General features: G+C 43.2%; 1 protein-coding gene across 1 annotated transcript in view; it reads right to left on the bottom strand.

Annotated features, from left to right (window-relative positions):
• Positions 1-15,493, bottom strand: part of LOC309510889 (uncharacterized protein) — a 264,657-nt gene that overhangs the window by 106,341 nt on the left and 142,823 nt on the right. The window contains exons 9-11 of the mRNA XM_082185864.1: positions 7,619-7,898; positions 7,321-7,457; positions 7,202-7,234 (exon numbers count right to left, since the gene is read on the bottom strand). Coding sequence (XP_082041990.1) covers positions 7,202-7,234; positions 7,321-7,457; positions 7,619-7,898 — 450 coding nt within the window. The remainder of the gene's footprint in view (positions 1-7,201; positions 7,235-7,320; positions 7,458-7,618; positions 7,899-15,493) is intronic.

Below are 15,493 nucleotides of genomic sequence, written 5' to 3'. Positions count from 1 at the left end.
TATTTACTTTTTAAAATTCATCTTGTTCTAAAATCTCTTGTTCTAAAAAAATTGTTGATAAATAATTTTCTGAAATAAATAGTGTGTGATTACAGTCATGTCATAGTGGTGGCTTGTAATGTTTCTGCAAATGTATAATAATTTGCAAAAGCAGATAATTCAAAATATATCAGAAAACAACAACAAATTCTAACTCTGACAAAACGTACTCGGTTACTAACGTAACCTCGGTTCTCTCTAGAAGAGGGAACGAGTACTTGCGTAAGAATATCTTACGCTAGGGGAAAACCTCTTTTCCTCGAGATATTGAAGCCAAAAATTATCCTTAATTTTGCAATAATGTAAAACGCATTGCAGCAGCATGCAGACATGGGCGAGACAGCTCGCGCGCCCATTGGCTGCTCTGCGGCAACTGCACCAGCCTATCGATAGAGGCTCCTCATGACGTCAGAACCAATGAGGGCGCTTCGCGCCCAATACGTCATGTCCCGCCGAAATCGGGTGGGGCCAGGGCTATAAATACGGCCCAGAGAGGCTGGTTTGGTCAGTTTTTTTTTTTTCATCGCTGAAGCGAATCAGAACATGACGCATGCACGGCAAGATACGCAAGTACTCGTTCCCTCTTCTAGAGAGAACCGAGGTTACGTTAGTAACCGAGTACGTTCGCTTACGAGAGGTCTCTCGTACTTGCGTAAGAATATCTTACGCTAGGGGAACACAATGTAAAACGCCGTGCGTGCTTGAGACATAACACTAACGTCCCAAGGGCAGGTGCCCGGGGCTCATACAGTGCTTAATCACAAGGGACTCACAGAGAATCCGGGAAGAGGGGCTAGAATAGCATCATTCCTGTAACATTGAGCTCTGATAAGAGCATATTATATCAAGTGTTCCACACAGCCAGGGCGAACTCAGCCTGGACTGGTAAATATGGGGGACTAACGTATTGCCCACAGAAGTATATAGGCGATCAGTGATCGACGCTCTAGCAGTTTCAGCATCCCGAGCCGATAGCATCGGGCGGGCAATACTGAAAAATTAAACCGAGAGCAACCTAGCTTGCAAAGCGGGAACCTCGAGGTTATAAAACCTTATAAATGTAGACGGGGAGGCCCAGCCTGCCGCCATACAGATATCTTGCAAGGCAATCCCACTGGACCAAGCCCACGACGAGGCCATGCCTCTTGTGGAGTGCGCTTTGACACCTATCGGGCATTGCAGGCCCTTGGATGTGTAAGCTAGCGTTATAGCATCAACTATCCATCTGGATAGACTCTGTTTTGATGCAGCTAGTCCCTTAGAACGTCCGCTGAACAAAACAAAGAGCTGCTCCGTCTGTCTGAAAACAGATGAGCGAGACACATAGGCTCTTAACGCCCTGACCGGGCAAAGGAAGCCTGCATCCCCTTCCTCTTCAGATACCGGCAGGGCCGACAGGGAGATAACCTGTGCCCTAAACGGTGTGTTGAGGGATTTAGGAACATATCCGTGCTTTGGTTTGAGTATGACTCTCGAGTCATTCGGCCCAAACTCCATACACGTCGCGCTCACTGAGAGCGCTTGCAAATCCCCTATGCGCTTCACTGAAGCGAGAGCCAGAAGAAACACTGTTTTGAAAGACAAGAGTTTCAGGTCTATTGACAGTATTGGCTCGAATGGGGCACCTTTCATGGCTTCCAGAACCGTGGAAAGGTCCCAAACGGGAACTGAGGGTGGTCTGGGAGGGTTCAGCCTCTTAGCTCCTCTAAGGAAGCGAATGACCAGATCGTTCCTTCCTAATGACTGGCCAAGCGGTGGTTCAGCGAACGCTGCTATGGCCGCCACATAAACTTTATCCAGAAGCTCTTGTAAAAAGGAGAGAACCTCCGGCACCCCACAGCGTGAGGGTGAAGTGCCATTCGCTGTACACCAGCTAGTGAACACAGACCATTTTGAGGAATAGAGCCGCCTCGTAGATGGAGCTCTAGCCTGCGTGATCGTGTTTAACACTCCCGCTGGGAGGTTAACAGGTACCCGTTGATGGCCCACACATGTAGGGACTAAAGCTCCGGGCGAGGATGCCAGATCGAGCCGTTCGCCTGCGAGAGGAGATCCCTCCTCACCGGTATCGGCCACGGGGCGGTACTCGTCAGCTGCATCAGGACTGGAAACCAGACTTGGTTTGTCCAAAATGGGGCGACGAGTAGCACTGGGCATCCGCTCTCCCTGATTCGCTCTAACACCTGGGGTAGGAGCGTGACAGGGGGAAACGCATAGAGCGGGCAGCGGGGCCAGCGCATCCCTGCTCTTGGAGAAGAATTCCTGACAATGAGCGTTCTCTTGAGACGCAAATAGGTCTATTTCCGCTCTGCCAAATGTCCTCCATAGCATTTTGACTGTCTGTGGATGTAAAGACCATTCTCCTGTCGGCAGATTGTTTCTGGACAGTCTGTCTGGTCCCACATTCAGATGGCCGGGCACATGCGCTGCCCTGAGCGAGCGCAGATTGTGCTGAGCCCAGACCAGGAGGCGTTCCGTCAGCCTGTGAAGGATTCTGGATCTGATACCTCCTTGGTGATTTATATAAGCCACCACTGACATGTTGTCCGAACGGACCAAGACGTGGTGTCTTTTTATCTGAGGACAAAAGCGCATCAGCGCGTTGTCGACTGCCATCATTTCCAGGCAGTTTATATGCAGAAGCTTTTCCCGTTCTGACCACTGGCCAAATAACGGTCTGCCCTCGAGCAGCGCTCCCCATCCCGAGGTTGAGGCGTCCGTAGACACCACCTTCACACTCGAGGAAGTCCCCAGGCTTACACCTGACCGGTACCAGTCGGTCACTGTCCAAGGTTTCAGAGCTGCGACGCATTTCTGATCGACCTTGAGGCGCGCGAGACCGGAGGTCCAAGCTCTGCGCGGCGCGCGCTTTCAACCTATACTGCAGCGGGCACATGCGAAGCAGACCCAGCTGAAGCACTGAGGATGCTGAAGCCATGAGACCCAGCATCCTTTGAAGCTTTTTGAGCGGGACTAAATAAGCGCCGTGGCGAAAAATCTCTGTCATGCGCTGAATACTTAGTCTGCGCTGCGGCGACAGCTGTGCTGTCATAGACAGCGAGTCCAGATCTGTGCCCAGAAAAGATATTTTCTGACTGGGAGACAGTGAACTCTTTGCCCAATTGACTGTGAGACCTAAATTCTCGAGGTGATCGAGTAATATGGTCCTGTGTTCTATGAGCTCCGACTGTGATCGAGCTAGAACCAGCCAATCGTCCAAATAATTCAGCACTCGTATGCCTCGGAGCCTGAGGGGTGCGAGCGCTGCATCTATGCACATCGTGAATACGCGAGGTGCCAGGGATAGGCCAAATGGCAGGACTGTGTACTGATATGCCTGGCCCTCGAAGGCGAATCTCAAAATTCGCCTGTGACGTGACGCTATTTGTATTTGAAAATAAGCGTCTTTCAGATCTAACGACATGAACCAGTCCCCTTGGCAAATTTGCGAGAGGATTTTCTTGGTCGTGAGCATTCTGAACCGTCGTTTCAGAAGTGCTTTGTTTAGTCGTCTTAGATCTAAAAATGGGTCTGAGACCCCCGTCTTTTTTGGGTACCAGAAAATATCTGCTGTACATGCCCCCTTCGCTCTGAGCTTGTGATAGGGGTTCTATAGCCCCTTTGCTCAGTAACTTCGCTATTTCGGCCCGAAGTAGGTGTGCTACTTCCTTTTTCACCGTAGTATCGATTCGCGCCGCTCTGCGTTGCGGGCGTCGACCGAACTGTAGCGAATAGCCTCTTTCTATAATGTCTAGCACCCACTTCGAAACCCCGGGTAGCCTTGCCCATGCATTTGCACGAATGGCTAGGGGTTGAATGCGAAGCGCGCTCTGGTCGCTCAGCGACAGAGGGGCTTCAGTGTGCTGCAACATAAGCGTCGCGCTTATGACATTTGAGGCAGGGGGCGCGCTGATAACAGCGGGCAGATTGCCCGCGCTCGACTCCTCTGTGGTGGTCAACCGAGAGGGGGAGGGCTGGGCGAGTCCCGTAAGACCTGTCATGTTTATGTGTGAATGTGGGCGTGGGATAGCGGGCACATTTACAACACTGAGAGCATTGTCTGCCTGAGCAGAGCGAATGCATGTTGGTTTCGTTTTGCAGAAACCTTGAGACATGCAGAACGTAGTGTTTGTGGGCACTGGGCAGTGGGAACATTTACCACATTTAATGCGCAATCGATCTGGGTCGATTTCATGTGCGCGAGCCCTGTGCGACGGGCTGTGTTCCTGTGTAGGAATGAGCACTGGGCAGTTGGCATTTCGTCTACACTCATAACACCATCGGCCGTGGCCGGAACACCAGAAAATACACTCTATGGGATTTATCTGGGTAGCCGTAAAGCGGCGTTTGTGTGCAGGCAAGCGGGCTGTGTCGCCGACTTGTTTACTGCAGAATACACTGGAACAGTCGCATTTTCTGGAACTGAACGAGCGAGAAGTTGCCATAGAAACAGAGAGCGTCAACATGCTGGCGTTCGTTTGCAGGCGTGCGTGCATTACAACAGGCTCGCTCACTGCAGTATGACATTTCCAGTCGCCTGAACTTCAGAGGGGAATGAGAAATAGAATTCGGCCCGGCCGCAGCGGGACATTAACACTCTTTTCTCCTTTCGCCAGTGACGCACGGGAACCATAGAAACGGTGTTTGGGTGCAGACGAGCGGGTTGTACAACGCGCTCGTTGGCTGCAAAATGCACATCTGCAGTCGCCTTTCAGGGAACTGACAGAGCGAAGCATTGGAGGCATAATTAATCTGCCGTTAGACCGAGATTCGAACCCCGGTCTCTCGTGTGAAAAACCAAAAATTCCGCCACTGAGCCACAGCGGGGAACACAAAGGCTTTCAGATGCACGAGTATATAAGAGCGTCAACACGTTTTCTTCGGCGTTTGCTTGCCGGCGCTGCAATATTTATATTTCCAGTCGCCTGATCAGGGAACTGAGAAATGTGTGAGAATATTGAGGTCAGTCCAGCTCGGACTAAAACACTATTTTCTCCTTTCGCTGGTGATTGACGCGTGAATGGGGCGCAGAGGCAGGGTAGCTTTCTTGTACGTAAAGAAAATCTAACCCCGACCGTCCGCTTCCCGCCTCCCCTGTGAACGGCGCATTTTGCGCGGCTCGAACAGAGGGAGAGAGAAAGCTAGCCCCGTGACCGTCCGCTCCTGACATCCCCTGTGAACGGCGCGGTTTGCGCGGCTCGAACAGAGGGAGAGCAGGTATCATCCTCCAAGCAGGCAAGGCAAGCGGGCGCACCGGCGAGCTTTGCGGGTTGGGGGGGAAAGGGGCGTCTTGAAAAAGACGCCCGGCTCTTTTAGTGCAATGAGAGTGTGTGTCGCGGCGGCGAACACACACACATAAAACACAGTGGCAGAGAAAAGGATATGTACGCCGGAAAGCGTCAGCAGGAACGGCGACTGAAGGCGGCGAGTTGTCGACCGGCAGCTTCAGATGCAGATTAATCCCGCTGGGTGCTTGACTCAGACGGCGCGGCTTCCTCTCAGGATCCAGCGATGCGTGAGCCCGCTGAAGAGATAAAAAACTGACCAAACCAGCCTCTCTGGGCCGTATTTATAGCCCTGGCCCCACCCGATTTCGGCGGGACATGACGTATTGGGCGCGAAGCGCCCTCATTGGTTCTGACGTCATGAGGAGCCTCTATCGATAGGCTGGTGCAGTTGCCGCAGAGCAGCCAATGGGCGCGCGAGCTGTCTCGCCCATGTCTGCATGTTGCTGCAATGCGTTTTACATTATTGCAAAATTAAGGATAATTTTTGGCTTCAATATCTCGAGGAAAAGAGGTTTTCCCCTAGCGTAAGATATTCTTACGCAAGTACGAGAGACCTCTCGTAAGAGAACTACAGATTTTTTATGTATTTCAAAATGTTTAAATAAATATTCACAAAATATATATCAAAGTTGTGAGGAGAAGTTGAAGCGTTAAGAAAAATGAAGTGAAAATGAATGAGTCTCTATGGCCCTCTATTGGATACATGTGGTCATTGCACTTTAATTCCTTAACTATAAGAAATAAAGTTTTTCTACTAACCTATAGATGGCAGTATTCTATCCCTAACACATAGAGCAATGTCCAAAAACTATTTAGATTTAATTAAGATCATCATTTAAGTGATTTTTTTCTTTAAAAAAATCATTTTTCATGAGCCAATTTATGGCCTAGTTATGTAATTGTGCAGTAAATAGGTAAAAAACTTCAAAATTTCCACAAAAACACAGCATAAATGTATAGTTGAGAAGTAAATTAAAAAAATGATATAGGCCTATAGTTTTCCATATTAAAAAATTATATTTCCTTATGCTCTTTAAAAGTTTGGGGTCAATCTGAAGAGCAAGATTCCCTGTTTAACATAAAATAATAAAAACAAAATAAAAAAGTATGAAGTCCGCACACTGAGGAAAACTGCTTCCAAATGGCTTTATTAAAAAGGCAACGTTTCGACCCTAAGGTCTTCATCAGGCACCTGATGGGTCGAAACGTTACTGTGGCGAGCAGGACGAGGTCGAGGGACGTGAGAGAACGGCGCGAGACCGGTTGCGCGATTACTAATGAGCGACACCTGCTCGACGCACCGGTCTCGCGCCGTTCTCTCACGGAGGAGCGGAAGCATAAAAGGTGGAGCGACGACGCTGGAGATCGAGAGAGGACAGGCCTGTGTTTAAGTCTTTTTAGTATTGAGACTCTGTAGTGTTCGTCTCGTTGCCAGAATGACTGTTTTTGTACACTGTAATTGATTCTAAGATAATAAACAGGCAAGAATTTAAAACTGTTTCATCAAGTCAATATGTCCATGTAATTATTCATTTGTTGTACATGACTTTACATAGTTACCCCTTAAATGTTTGTCTTGTTTGAACTTGTTCGTTTGTCTTGCTAGGAATATTTTTTTCCTCACGGAAGCTTTGCGTTTATTTAAGTGAGCTAATATAATATTTAAACTCAAATGAATATTTTGTGTCCAAAATTATTTATTTGTGGTTAGTAGCCATGTACTAAGACAGGTCCTGATCAGCCTTTCAGGGTTTACTTTGCGATAACAACTGTGTTAATTCACATTATCCCTTATTGGTTATCAAATGTTTAGTAAGAATGTTGCGTTATATTATGTGTTACTGACAACATTGAAAGTAATGAAGAACACTCACTTGGTAAACAGGTGTAAGTTGATGTGTAAATTTCTGTTAATAAAATAATAACAGTTATACACACATTAATAACAACTTAATCAAATTATATCACAGATTCTTCTCTCACTGTCCCTCACCTGCAAACACCTTGACTTCACACAGAGTGAGATATTCATCGCGCCCAGGTATAAAAATGTTGACATATCGGCCATTAATAGGATTAAACGTAAATGTTTTAGTGACTCCAGCTGGGATTGACTCAACAGTTTCAACCCTGTGAAGACACACAGAGAAATAGAGAGGGGCGAATCAAAACTGCATGAAGCATATTAAATATACTCCTGTCAAAGGCGTTTTTATATTAAAAGGATTTATTCAAAGTAATTTTATCTTATTCAGTAATTTTCTAACCATTAAGAGAGAAACAATACTTACAGCTCATTATTGTTGCCATTATTTTCCAGGCTGTTGCCGATACGGATCTCAGCTCCATTTATCCTCTCTGGACCAGCATCTCCACGATTAGTGATGCTAACCCTGATTACCTCGTAGGCTTTCCCCAAGTCAACTCTCCACCAGGGGGCCCTGTCCACATTAGTATGACTGCATGACCCAAGAGTGAAATTTGAATCCCTGTTGCCATCGACAGCCCTTTGAGCTCCTGCTCCCTCGAATGTGGAAGACTGGACAGCTGTGGCTCCAAGAGCAAGATTCCCTGTTTATCATAAAATATTAAACAATAACTTTTTCTTTTTTTACTTTAATCTCCTGAAATCCCAATAAAATGGGCAAAATAAAGGTATAAGCTAGAGTTGTCAAAAAGTACAGACTTCAGTACCATACAGTACAGAATCTTTTAAAATGTGACGCTTTGAGTGGAACCGTAAACACCTCTGATTGGCCATTGTACTCACGCACTTATCAAATATGCCTGTGATTGGCTAAAATGATCAGCGCTTCAAAAACATGCTATAAATAGATCAATGACGCTCTTCACCGAGCGCTTTACACAGATACACACGGGAGCGTTTGAAAGCAGGCGTCTATCAGCAGATCCTGGTCCTCAGATAGACGCTTGCTTGTGCTTTCAAACACTCCCGTTCCCGTTTAAAAAATAAAATAAAAAAAACGTTCAAACACTTCCGTGTGTTTATCATTGTAGCAAAACACAGACAAATCCGCTGAGCGCACGAATACAATGGCCAATCAGAGGTGTTTACGATCCCGCACTCGCTATCTATCTATCTTCATTCTATCTATCGATGGCGGCGGTACTCACCTTTTTTTTGGGAGGGGGGTGTCGTTCGCGGTCGGTTAAGTTTACGCAAGCATATTGAACAATGCGTTTGAAAAGCGACTGCAAATTCAGTTCACATTCACATTTCCATATTTTGCATGCACAACATGTGACGATTCAAATGCTTAAAAATATAACGCATATTCCAAAGATGCTGCTCTTAGAGACTGATTAACATGTCTAATGGTGCATTCAAGTCATGTCGTAAAGACCGTATTTACGAGTTGAACGCACATGAACGCCACCACAATGTCGTAAATACCAGTGGGATGGTCAGGATTTTCCTTAAAGTTGGCATGAAATGGAAGTTGAGATTGTCCTTTTTTCCTTGTTATGACGTATATCCGAGTGAAACGGCTTCTGAAATAAATAAAAAATGTAGGGCGGGGCTTGATTTCATCCTTCGGGAATTGATTGGATCGTTGGAGGTTGGGCGTTGCAAACAAAATGGAGGCAGACTTGAATGCCAGTTTACATTCAGTTGTGGAGAATTTCTCTCCACCGGACTCCCCACCGTTACCCTCCCATGAAGGATTTTTTATTGAGGAGCCCGGCAACGAGGACGAGCAGCTAAATTTTAAAATTCGTACATTTTCTGAAACGAGACAGACACCGATAGCCGGACCCTCATCGGCTCTGGCCGCACCCTTTTGCCATGGCACGTGACCGAAAGAGAAGAGAGGTCGTTTCGAGGGGGGAGGGAAGGGTAATGTATTTGATTAAAGATTATAAGGGTACATGAATTTAAAAAAAATAATGAAGTGCACAGATAAATCATTTATAATAAACACTACAATATTGCATATAAAAAGAAGATTTGTCAAATTTGTTTTCATGCCGACTTTAAAGATGAACTGAACTGAAAATTTGAGTAAAGGTGATATAACAGATGTATTTTATTTATTCTCATTGGTCCAATTATTAAAATGGCAGAATTTGTTAAAAGGGATAAAATGGTACGTTGAAAATGTTGTTGTTAACACGGGCGCCGCCATGTTGGATTTCAGCATTCCACTACGTCACTGGCATGGTAAGCTACTCTGTTGCTAACCAACACAAGCAGAGCAGCCATAGCATGTACATAGTCTGAGGCTAGCTGACATGGCTGAGGAAACAGAAACCAACAGGTCTAGGGGGGGTTCATACTGTATTGCCCCTGGCTGTAGTAATGAATGGTATAGGGCTAAGGCAGCTGGGGTTACGATACATTTTCACAGGCTAACGTTACCTTTGACAAGGAAACCAGGCTTTATAGCTTTCAACAAAACTGAGACTGACACACTCTGCATTCATTGAAATTGAGTCACAAAACCAAGCTAGATACCAAACGATCCAACCTAGGTAAAGGGCTAGCAGCTCCGACGATATCACAGATCGATAATAATGCGTTTACTAGCAGCTAACTAAACCACAGCAGGTCTGTAAACAGAATCCAATGTCCCTCTCTACTCACCCTGAAGCTAGCTGATGTTCATCGTGTCAGGAAACATTGTTGATGCAGGGAGTTCAACTCGCAGAACTAACGTTAGCTGCTAGGTCCATAAGAGGTATCTGTGCAGTATTTTGATTTTAACATTTTGTGTGCAGCTAACTTAACAAGCGATCCCATTGGATGAATTCGTCCAATCACATTTGCCCTTTATCTGCCTCGACTTTCTAAAACGCACAGTACCTCAACCATGTTTTAGTATTTTTCTCTAAATGCACACGACATATATAAGCAGTCTCTATTTACTAAAATGCATAATGTGCTTGTATACAATAAATGAGAGTACATGACAGGCTACAGCCCTCCAACCTCCCACCACATTTCCCTCTTATAACACCATGAACCTAGCCTGGGTTTCCCCATGCTGCCTTGCTCGCAGCGCGATTTTATTCACGCTGCTAGGCAGCCTGGACACCATGGACCAGATTTTCCCCTGAAAAAGGGAACCAATCACAGAACGGGGAGGGAGCAGCAAGACGATGACGACACCAAAGCAGTTTGTTTATATCTATGGATCCAACATGGCATCAGACTCGACGTTACCTTCTACCCTCATGTTTATCTTGCACAAACGGTAATATTCGCTAAACGCCATCGTGTAAAAATAAATCTTTGACCCATCGTCTTTTTCCTCGTCGAATTTCTGTCGCTCTACATACGTCATCTGGTATATTTGAAGCGATTGGCTATGAGCTACGTACAGGCGCATTTGATAGACATTCATAGCGCCCAATAAACGGCTCTGGGCATTCGTAAACCACGCCTCAAATACGAGAAAATGAACATGTGGTTCCCAGACCAAGTCTCAAATGAGACTTGGTCTGACGTTAGCCAGGCTACCATGAACCACTATTGCTCCATTAATAATTGACTATGTACATTGCAAATACAATCTGGATCATACCTGCATTACTTTTATTTCGTGTAATTTACAACGTAACGGCGTTGCATGCTCGTAGTTTCTTTTGCACTTGATCAGTGAGGTGATACAGCGCGAGCCGCTGCATTTGCGCGTGCAATTGAAGAGTGTGCGCTACGAGAACAGGATAACGGCTGACAGGACAAGAAAGTCCGTTTTTCTGAGGTGAAAGACTTTATCTCAGCGTACACTTATGTCACTGCCTGGTAATTCCTATTGTGCTGGGTTTTCTGAAGTAGTCATGATTCGCCTCTCATAACATAACATGCTCTAAACACGCACGCAGAGTGGAAAAGGAGGAGCGGGGGCGCGGGGAGCAAGGATCACAAATTTGAAATATATCGATATATGCGATATGGTCTAATTCCATATCGCATTTCAAAAATAAATGTTCCAGGTTGACCTCTCTGCAACAGATCGATTCCGGTGCACTGTCTATGCTCCGGCAGCGCCCGCACCCACACCAGTCACTTCCCCCCAAACGATCCTGTACTGTAGGTGGAGCCTGAAACTGATCGTCCTCCTTGTGGTGGTAGTCAGGTACTACTGGCCTGTCCCTCACAGGCTCAAACGCGTAACCAAAATGACTCATTTTCGTGTGTATAGGACCTGCAGTTGCAGCTGCCTATATACCTTCGCAGGTCCTACCATTCCAGTGACGTCATCAGAATTGCCAGCGTTCTATACTAACAAACGCAATTTTTGTGTTGCTTTTAAAAAAGCTATATTGATATTTGTAATACATTTTTTTTGTGTAATTTACTTTTAATTGTCACAACACGCTATCAATGTTGATTTTTTCAGATCAGTTCATCTTTAAGCCCCGATCTGTACGAGTTGTGGGCGTGTGAGTGAGAAACATGGCGGAATACCACAATACTAGAAGGTATTTAGCTGTGAAATTGACAGGCTTTTCTGTTTACAGCGCAGTAAGCTGATTCCCTGCACAGAATATGATTACATTATAATATAACAATGTAATATGTAACAATAAAGTTTGCTGTTGCTTCATAAATTTAAACCATAAAAAAGCAAAGCACACCTGATGCACATTTCTTTGTTCTTCATTTTCTAGAAGTAGAGTTTAAGAACCTTGCTGTTTTTTAGTGTAATTTATTAAGAGAAAGCACCGCCAACTAACTCAACTAACAACTAACTTGAACGCATTTTCTGTCGTAAACACGACTTCCCACCTCGTAAGTACGAGCTTCCCAGGGGGACTTGAACGCACCATTGGGCTAAATCATCTACTGGAATTATTTGGGTTTAAATAAAACAAAAGGTGCATCATGTAGTCCTAAGCGCAGCTAGTGAGACACACATCTCATGCATTGTAGATGCGTACACAGAAGATAACTGTTTTTTTAATGTATCTTCCAAAAACAATGCTGACAGCAATAGAAACAAACTTTCCCATAAAGAGGTGATATTTACACTCTAAAAGTATTTCCAGGGTCATTAAACCTTATTAAATATATGAATCATCATGTATGTCAAGGTCTTAATTTTGATCGATCAATCCAGTTAGAAAAATAAAGCACTACTATAGGGCTGTTACAGTCAAATAAAATCTGCATCAACCAAATCTACATATTTTGATTGAAGTTGTGGTGGTGAGTTGTCTTCTAGTGCCAGACCATACTGGCTTAAATAATTGAAGGTGGTGGCAGCAGCCTAGTAAGAAAAAATTATTACAGTAGGTTTAGGATTAGTTGAGAGGGGGAGGGGTTAGGATTAGGGGTGGGGTTAGGATTAGGGGTGGGGTTAGGATTAGGGTAGGGGTTAGGATTAGGGGTGATGTTAGGATTAGGGGAGGGGTTAGGATTAGGGGTGGGGTTAGGATTAGGGGTGGGGTTAGGATTAGGCAATCAGGTACTGACTCCAACGAGGGGGGTAATGATTTGGCAGGGGGTTGAAATTTGGCACAAAAACCTGTACTGAGACTCGAAAAGCCTATTTTGTGTCCAAAATAATTTATTTGTGGCAAGCCATGGGTTATTTTGCAATAACAACTGTCTTGATGAAGTACATTATCACTTATTGGTTACCAAATGTTCAGTAAGAATATTATTATTGTGTTACTGATAACATTGAAAGTAATGAAGAACACTCACTTGGAACCAAAGAGCACGATGGTGTGTCCATTACTGTTAATACAATAATAACAGTTATACACACATTACCAAGTACAAAAAAACAATTATACCATAGAGTCTTTATAAATAAATAAATAACACATTTTCAATAACCATTTTTCATTCTATAATTTTAATAAATGAATCTGATTATGATACACAATAATTACAGATTTTCAAATCCAGGCATTTTTACTTGTATTATTCTAAACGTACCTTTGGAATCAGCGACACACATCCCAGTAAAAAGTGTTAGAAACAAAACCACACGCATGTCCATCCTGATATAAGACATAACAACACATCTCATATCAGCATATGAAGGAATCATTCTCAATTTCTCATCCTCATTTAAACAAGGAAACATATATATTGGTATTGTAATTACTTAAGCACAACAACATATCAATACAATACTTCAATACTTCACATATTCTTTATTGTAAATAATTGTAATTAATTATAATTAATACAAGGAAAGTGATATTATCGGCTGTTTTTTGTATTATCAACTGTTCCTCTTCTGTTTGTTTGTTTTTATTTATTTATTTTTATTTTTTTTTATTAAGGACCATGTACAATTTCCAACATAAATGTTACCATTTGATGCATTGTACCAGAGTTAGCCATAGGCTAATTTACATCTGCAGTTTGTTTGAATGTTTATTTGTTTGTTTTTCTATTGTGGTGTACAGTAATTCTATTCTGTATTTAAATATAATTGAAATGCTTTGGCAATAGGCTACTATATTCCACATTTCAGTGGACAAGCTGAACAGAATATTTGACACACTCGGTCTCTCTTAGTGTATTTATTAGTTGCCATATCAACACTATATAGAGAAAAAATTGCAATTGCAAAAGTAAATTTCTTACTTAGCCTATGTTAATTTTTCATCTCTTTTTTTAATTTTTTTTTTTTTAAATGAGACAAATGTGATATTATTTGAATCTTATATCTGTTAATCATCAGTTGAGATAGTTCTTTAAACAACCCTCTGGGGTCTGAGCTGTTTTCTGGCCCTGGAGGTGTTCTGACATGCTCTGACATTTGTGTTTTTTTCTGTTACTTGTGACATTTTCATGGCTAAAGTCTAATTACACTGTATTCAGCACAAACTCTGCTACACTAATATATCAGCAGCATGTATGTGTCACGATCCACACACAGGAAACAGGGGTAGATCCAAAATGCAGTATTTAATAGGGTAATCCGTAAATCATTATCCAGTCCAAGCAAAGGTCAAAATCCAAAAGGCAATCCAACACAAGAAACAAAACAAGAAACATTCAAGAACAGAACCAGGTAGAACAGACATCCAAAGTGGTGTGAAACAAAACACCCATGTGCAGCACAAGACAGGACAGGCATGTGACATTATGTAAAAGTTTGTAGACTTTTGAAAATTGTATGACGTAGCCTAGAATATTTGCTCCAAAACTATGTGAAAATCACCCTGACTGCTCATTCAGATAAGACAATATATTGATTTAAAAAATTTACGACGTGTTTTGTGTGAGAAAGCTTTATGCGGGAGCTCATTAATATGTAAGCTTTTCACACCTGAGAAAGACAAAGACCCTCCCCTAACGGCCCTATTAGGAGCTACCAGGCCCTGTCATTCTGAGCAACCTTGCACAAAGAATGAGGAGATTTAAAAAAGAATGGCTTTTATATTGTTTGGATTTATTTACAACACACACAACATAATCCAAAGATACACAACAAATGACAAAAAAGCACTTATTGAAAACAATGATCCAAAGACAGAGACTTTTGTGCCATTCCTAAAAACATTTTACATACCTTTCATTTCCAAGGTGTTTGATTTTCACTTTACCATGTTCATGTACAGAGACTCATGTGAATGTTGAAGTCAGCAGGATTCAGTTGCATCTGGTCCCTGAAAGAAAAAAAAAGTGAACATACTGATATCAAGAGAAACTAGGCCTGCACGATTTTGGGAATCAATTTGAGATTTTTCTGGTTAAAATTGCTTTTTGAAATTCACAGAATACACACACACACACACACACACACACACACACACACACACACACACACACACACACACAAATGTTTCCAACAATATATAATATAATGAACACCAGGTTTGTTGTGCCTTGTAAGCATAGGCTATGCGCAGTGCTGGATAAAATAATAATAACAATAACCTATAGCAGCCTATAAATCTTCCAAAAGATTTCAGTAAAAACTAAGCTAGAGAAAAATATATTGATTATCATGTTACTTCAAATGTTTCCATTCGTTATGATGATATGAAATGAGATAATAGTAAAAACATGAAGCCGTTTGGTGCGTTTTGCTTTTCAAAATATGATACATTCAAACGCCATCGCGCTCAAATATAAAACATTACCATATACATATCTACGTTTGAGCAGATATCCAGAAACACAGTAACAGTAAACACGGGTCTAAATATTATAATATTCACCATATATCTAG

Source organism: Leuciscus leuciscus, assembly GCF_965113295.1.
Source record: "Leuciscus leuciscus genome assembly, chromosome: 12".
NCBI lineage: Eukaryota > Metazoa > Chordata > Actinopteri > Cypriniformes > Leuciscidae > Leuciscus > Leuciscus leuciscus.
The sequence above is the reverse complement of the archived record's forward strand: the minus strand, read 5'-3'. Positions and strand labels throughout refer to the sequence as shown.